General features: G+C 41.6%; 2 protein-coding genes across 3 annotated transcripts in view; both read right to left on the reverse strand.

The window, feature by feature from the left end:
- LOC109084336 (disks large homolog 4-like) overlaps window positions 1-5,508 on the reverse strand; it is a 30,657-nt gene extending 25,149 nt beyond the window's left edge. The window contains exons 1-3 of the mRNA XM_042750568.1: window positions 5,475-5,508; window positions 5,144-5,263; window positions 3,627-3,685 (exon numbers count right to left, since the gene is read on the reverse strand). Coding sequence (XP_042606502.1) covers window positions 3,627-3,685; window positions 5,144-5,263; window positions 5,475-5,493 — 198 coding nt within the window. The 5' untranslated portion in view covers window positions 5,494-5,508. The remainder of the gene's footprint in view (window positions 1-3,626; window positions 3,686-5,143; window positions 5,264-5,474) is intronic.
- Window positions 5,509-7,354: 1,846 nt separating this feature from the next.
- The window catches only part of LOC109084335 (7SK snRNA methylphosphate capping enzyme-like), an 11,164-nt gene continuing 11,018 nt past the window's right edge, over window positions 7,355-7,500 (reverse strand). For both annotated transcript variants that reach the window (XM_042750920.1, XM_042750919.1), the window contains exon 5: window positions 7,355-7,500. This exon is cut by the window's right edge and continues 202 nt beyond it. The gene's annotated coding sequence lies outside the window, so the exon portion shown is untranslated.

Below are 7,500 nucleotides of genomic sequence, written 5' to 3' on the forward strand. Positions count from 1 at the left end.
GTTTGTGTGGATAATAGAGCTGATTCTGGATAAACGGAGGTTTTGTTCTCTCACAATTCTAAAGAAAGAATAGTAGACAACTAAACAAAATCTCATGTAATTTATGAATGATTTAACGACTCACTGAAGATTCATTACTGGAAGAATCAGTGTTTTTGAATGAATCTCTTCAGTGAATGATTCAGACAAAGACAAATACATTTTAACAGCTCATTTTTGCCAGCTAAAAAAAGATGTGCACACAGAAATTGATAAGAGGAACTGAAATTTTAATTTTACATCAAGTATCCGATTCCTGACCTTCAGTATCTGATTCTGGAGCTGGAATTGATTTTTGATTCCCACCCCTGTAACCCCCCCACACTAACCAGCCTAATCTTGAGCTCTTGGTAAAATCTTAAGTTCCCCCTGAAGAAAACACATTAATAAACATATTAATGCTCAAAATGAAGATCACCAGAACATCAACACAATTAACAACTCTGTAACAACACGTCATCAACATGCATCTAATGAACAGGCCGCACACACACACACACACACACACACACACACACAGGTGTAAATCAGCAGCAGCACGAACACACACACGCACTGCACACACACCTACTTGTTGTTGAGAAACAGTTTGAAGAGCAGCAGAACTAACGCACAGACTCACAGCTGTATAAATGAGACGAGAGCTCGAGACGGCGGCGCTGAACGCACGCGTGAGAACGCTGCGGTATTTAGAAACGTCGCGCGCACACACACTCACTCACACACGCGCGCGCGCGCGGGCTACAGCGGTCTTACCTTAGTGGTCACTATACACAGGCAGTCCATGTCAGGACTGAGGGGCGACAGAAGCGCTGCCCCCCCATTCCCCGCTCCCTCCCTCCGCCGCTCCAGCCTCCGTTCTGTCGCTCGCTCGCGCTCTCTCTCCGTCTCACAGCTCGCGCCGGAGAGACAGACGGGGGTGGGGGCGAGAACAACAGGACGACACGCGCGTGAAAACACCAGCGGACACGGCAAGAGAGGCGGTGGGTGACTACTGTTGCCATGGCAGCCAACTGTTGTTGCTCTAGCAACTGTAGAGCAGTTGCCATGGAGACTGCGAGAGGCTGTTGCTATGTGGTGCAGCTGTGCGACTGATGTGCGCAGGGTCAAAGTTGAAAGATTAGAAAAACGGAAGGATCCTTTATCTGAGGAGCCACTCTAAAGCCCGTGTTATAGTTCCCGCGTCAGCAGTCCGGGCGTGGACTACCTGCATTACACTACTGCTGATTCCGCAACAAACATGAACAAACCATTTCCCAGAATTACTGCACATCTGGCTGTCTCTGTAGTGTTTCCTCGACGGATTGTACAGGTTCGAGTAGCAGCGGGCTTCTTCTCACAGCCTGCGCATGTGCAACTGTTCTTTTTGAGGCACGCGCATGCGCTCAGAGCCTCCGCGCACACTCTCGGATCACGATTTGTGCGACACGCGCTCATAGCGGACACTAGCGGACTCGTGGATGCGGGAAGTATAACAGGCTTTAAGGTCCTTGCACACCGAGTCCGAAATTTTTGTTTCCGTTTTTTGTTTTTTTTCCTTCATCCTTTGCTATCAAAATGCTTTCTACGGAAGAAAATTTAACCTGGTCATTTTTTTTCGGAGGCAGTGTCAGCGTGCGGTTGTATTTCTTTTTTAATGTGCGAACATTTTGGACGAGGATTAGGGTTAGGACGCGCATTAACTCTGTAATTAATTTAGCTACACTTATTATTCTTAAAGTCACAGTGAAATCAAAATGCGCTATTCTTATTTGTTTATGGAATACTGTAGTGTTTATTATAATATTTGTAATTCATGCACCCATGTAATTTTTACTCAAAAGTGTTTCGCTGTTTAGATCAAGTTGAAAAACTACTCAGTCACTTATGCAGGTTAATTATTTATGTCGACTGTAACATATGGTGCCTTTAAGTCCTCCTGGAAGTTTGTATTTATGAGTTGGGCAGCCATAACGATTTAAGCTGCCTTCTATAAAGTGTTAAATAAAGTGTGTTCAAGCATTCAAGCACAAGACAGCATTCAGAACTCTGACAATGTGCATGCCCCGAGGTCTCTTTCACGTCTTCTTTCACTTTAACAGACAAATACACATGACCAATCTAACCATTCAAGTCTTGCTGTTTTCTTTAACCAGCTCCAGCTGGATTTCTGAGCGTTACTGTAGCGTGTATTTATTATTGTAGCACGCGTTTACCACTGAACTAAATAATATTTCTTAGGCTAGTAGTTTTTTCTGTGTTACTAAAATTGAGATTGTAAATTTAAGTGGTATCTAAAACTTGGTGTCATATAAGCTTATTTATTGGAATACAAGATGACATGGGTCAAAAACAACAACAAATATGATTTTATGTTTTGTGGCAGGGCAAGTTAAAATTTGAACCTGTTAGGGTTAGGGCCCTGATTTCTAGGTGACTGATCAAATGTAAGTTAATGAGTTTCACTGATCAGACTGAACTCTTGATCATCTCACATCATCATTAAACTCCAAATACTGAGACTTTACAATCAGATGATTAGGTTGACAAAATAGAGAAAATATATATTCAGTGAGATTAAGCAACACCAACAGAAGCGTCTCACTACTGTCTCAGACTTCTGACGCCCTTGTGTATTATAAATGAGATGCATGTAACGATTATAGAGATAGAAAACAGTCTTGTTTCTGCTTTCCTCTTCTGTAACGTAATGAAAGTGGAGAACGTTCAGTGTGCAACATTCAACAGCTTGTTTTTCTGTTTAATTAAGAGCATCACGCAGGTATTTGAAGTGCACTTCATCGTGTTGTGATTGCAGGAGTGACAGAAGAGAATGTGTGAATCGGGACACACTTGTTTAGGCCTTTTCTTTCCTACAATACATCTGTGTTCTGTTCTGTATGAAGATATAAAGGCCCGTTCACACCACAGCTATAACAATAATGGCACAGAAGAGCCATTAGCCAAAAGCAAAATTATTCTTCCTCTGAACTGGTTTTCTGTAAAATACGGATCTTGTGTAATCCCAGGATATCTGTAATCAGAAGCACATTCAAACTGGAATATAATCTAATTTCATTCACATGTGTTTCATAAACAAACTTTTCTGGATTATTAATGATAAATTAAATTATTCCAGCTGCTGTGAGAAAAGGCTATAAACGATCCTCCACCTGCAGGACCCTCACACTAAAAACATTATTATAAGCTAACGTTGTGAGTCAGGCTAAAGTACGGAGGTAGTTCTGAACACTGGCTGGATATGCACTTGCTCAAATATTGATTTCAGATCAATTTTAACCAAAAAATTATGGACTAAAGCTTTAACATTAACTGTAGTAATCATTATAACTATCATTACAGTTAATGCTATTATCATTATAGTTATGTAATTATTGTTGTAGTTAATGTTATGGTCATAGTTATCATCACAGTTATGGTTCTTGGTGTGAACAGGCCTTTAGTGTTTTGCAGATGCTCTTGAATCATTCATTAAAATTATACTGTACTTCAACAACTTCAGCTGTGATTCACACACACACACACATAATAAAATAATTAGAAAAAGATGGGTAAAATATATTTTTATAGCATTTGATCACACTCACCAGTCCCGGTGTGAGTGTCTGATTCTCAAACACTGTCAGCTCATAAAACTCCTGAATATCTGTGGAATAAACACACACTTCACATTAAATGACCGAAAAAACTGCCTTCCAAAAGATTGGAATAATTAAGATGATTTAATGTTTCTGAAAGAAGTCTTTTCTGCTCACCCATTTATTTGCTCAAAAATACAGTAAAAACAGTGAAATATTATTCTAATGTAAATCAGCTGTCTTATTTGTGATTGTCTGTTAAAGTGTAATGTATTTCTGTGATGTGCAGCTGTATTTTCAGCATCATTACTCCAGTCTTCAGTGTCACATGATCTTCAGAAATCATTCTAATATGATGATTTACTGCTCGAGAAACATTTCTGATTATTATCAATGTTGAACACAGTTGTGCAATTGTTCTTCTACAATTACCCCATCAACTTCAGTCAGAAATCTTGGTGTAATCATTGATGACAAGCTGACCTTCAAAGACCACATTGTAAAGACTGCTTGATCTTGCAGGTTTGCATTGAACAACATCAGAAAGATCTGGCCCTTTCTAACGGAGCATGCTGCACAACTCTTTGTCCAAGCCCTTGTCATTTCTAGGCTGGACTACTGCAGTGCTCTTCTGGCTGGACTCCAATCAAACACAATCAAACCTCTACAAATGATTCAGAATGCGACTGGTCTTCAACGAGTCCAAAAGAGCCCATGTTACACCTCTCTTTATCTCCTTGCCACTGGCTACTGATTGAAGCTCACATCAAGTTCAAGACATTGATGCTTGCGTATAGAACAGCCACAGGCTCAGCACCTGTCTGCTGTCACTCACTATTACGAATCTACTTCCCTTCCAGAAGTCTGAGATCTGCTAGTGAGCGACGCCTCGTGGTACCATCACAGAGAGGCATAAAATCACTTTCCAGAACATTCTCCTTCACTGTTCCTGGCTGCTGGAATGATCTTCCCACCCCTATCCGGAACGCTGAATCCCTGACAATCTTCAGGCTTTCTAGTTTGTACTTATTTAAACAATGTCTAAAACTTGGTATTACGAGCACTTCCTGTGTCTGTTTGCCTCTTTAGGAGGAATCACTTTATGTATCCCCCAATTGTAAGTCGCTTTGGATAAAAGCGTCTGCAAAATGACTAAATGCAAATGTAAATGTAATTTTAGAGGATTATGAACAGATCATATAAATACATCTCAGTGTGTTGTTATGATCAGTGTGTGTCTGTGTGTGAATTATAAGAGTCTTGTCTGCCAGCAGGGAATCCTGATGCTGACTGACAGCTCCATTCATCCTCAGCGACCAATCACACACTGGTTACCTGCCAAGCCCCACCTCCAGCGACCTCTTTAATCTGATGATGTCACACATGTCAATCTCCCAATGACAGATTACACACTAAATATAGAGTTCACACTGTTACTCGCCGCTGATTAGCTCTGTGTGTGAGAGAGTGTGTGTGTGTGTGTGTGTGTGAGTGAGTCTCTATGTGTGTGTGTGTGTGTTACTCACCCAGCAGAGCCTGAAACAGGTCACTCTGAAAGATGGTCAAGAGTCTTTCAGCACGACTTCTGAAACCTTCATCACCTGCTGATTGACAGGCTTCCATCGCCTGCAGCGCTCGCTCCGTATCTGACACACACACACACACACACGTAACAGTGTGTAATGTGTGTTACTGTAACCCTGAATATTAACCCTCTCTCTCTCTCACACACACACTCACAATCTCTCTCTCTCAGACACACACACTCTCTCTCTCTCTCACACACACACACTCTCTCTCTCTCACACACACACACACACACACACACACACACAGTCAGAGCTGGACGTGTCTCACCTTCTCGTTTGAGAGGCATGTCGGCTGTCGCTCTCTCTGCTGTGTTTCGGTCTCCAGCTGTCGTTTGATCCTCTGAACTTAAACCTCTTTAGGGCTTTGAGCTCTGGCCCCACGGCCTGCTGGGAAATGTAGTTCAACCTGGCCATCTGTCAGTCAAGCCCAGTGTGAGTGTGAAGTCTCTGGCTCAGGGTTTAGCGGTGCGTCTGATCTCTCAGTGGAGCTGCAGAGGAATCACTTGTGACTAAAGGACAAACACACTCAGCGATGACCGGGCTTCATGCGCTTTAAGGCATTTAAGCACACATGGAAAAAGACATTACATACTATTTAGCAAGCCTGTAACAAGCTAAATCAATGATTTACCTGGATTTGCCACAAATGCTTTTAATTTACCATAGAAATATGCTTCTAACGTTTGACTGTTACAGCACCAGCTGTGGTCCTATCTTCCTAAAACGTTGCACGCTTGTTTAGAAGTGCTCACCAGGTTTCGTCAGGTTTTGAGTTTTCAAAAAAAAAAAACTAAAAAAAAACCCCTAACGTTTTCTAAATGACCCCATTATGTCTTCCCTAACGGCACATTTCAACATTTTTTGATAATAATTGACCTAGAGAGGCTAGAGAATTGTACTGCAGTGTCTTTTTCCAAATTGAGCGAAAAACCTAGGAGTAGTTTGTTTTTTGCATTATCTCAATGATTTAACAAACGGTTGATTGACAGCAGTGGTTCTACAGGCAGAGCTGTTCCGAATGAGTAGGTCTATCATATGATATGAATATTGTGTGAAAAACCATGCGACCTACAATCGCTTACACCCTTGAAAAATGCGATATCAACTCCAAGTGGCTGATTTCTTTCAAATTTCTCTCAGACGTTTTGGCCCACTGAGTTTCGTTCCGACCGGCGTCCGTTAACCTTGTCTAATAGGTGCTCAAAATTCATCAGCCTATGGCAGCCATGTTTTTGGAGATACACAAAAGTCTATATAGACACTTGTGGCACTTTGGACAAAGACAGCGCATACCAATTTCCAAGTCAATAGGACAAATGGTTGCGTAGTTATGGCCATTTTAATGTTTTTTTCTCTCTTGTAGGGCCAACAGTTGGCAAAGCTTCATGACTTTTTCCACATGACCTCAGACTCAGCTTTTACATAAGTGTCCTGAGTCTGGCGAAGATATCTCATTCTGTTCATGAGTTATAACAGGTTTAATAAATGTGACCCCGCCCCTTGAAGGTTGGGTTAGTAAACAGCTTTAATACCCAGTGTCCATGTGTCACTCACATATATTTCTATATCACAGGGAATCATATCTGCAGGAGTGTGTGTGTGTGTTTTCTGAAAGAGCAACAGCTCTGCTGCCCTCTCCTGGTGACACAGTCTTCAAACAGGTTGTATAGACCTGCTAGTGTTTCTAGCTTTAGAAATAAAGACTCATCTGGACTGTCACGCAGCTATTTTTAACCAGGGGCCGTTTGATCTGAATTATGATCGTCTCCTGCTTCACAGCTGAAACTGAGTTCGTTTCATAATTGATGAATTTTGCAGCATTAAAGGAACAGTTCATCCAAAAATGAAAATTAGCCCATGCTTTACTCACCATCAAGGCAAATCCAATCAGAGTTACATTAAAACATGTCCTGGCTCTTCCAAGCTTTATAATGGCAGTGAATGGCTGTTATTTTTCAATAGAAGTCCAATAAAGCGCATCCATCCATCACAAACACTGCCTCACACTGCTCCGGGAGGAGAATACAATTATACAGAATATCTGAGAGTCATTCAGAGTTCATGAAGTCCATACAGAATGATCATGGAGAGATTCGTCACTCATTATCATAAACTTCAGCGTAGAAAAACACAAACACATTCCAGAGATGAGAAACACATCAGATTTATTCACACGCAGATCAGACACATCAGATATGAAGCTCGGTCAGCATCAGTCTGTGTCATACAGAACACACCAGTCACGACCCGTCTGAGGTCAGAGGTCACCGCTGCAGCAAACTCTGACGTGCACA

Source organism: Cyprinus carpio, chromosome B23, assembly GCF_018340385.1.
Source record: "Cyprinus carpio isolate SPL01 chromosome B23, ASM1834038v1, whole genome shotgun sequence".
NCBI classification, from domain to species: domain Eukaryota; kingdom Metazoa; phylum Chordata; class Actinopteri; order Cypriniformes; family Cyprinidae; genus Cyprinus; species Cyprinus carpio.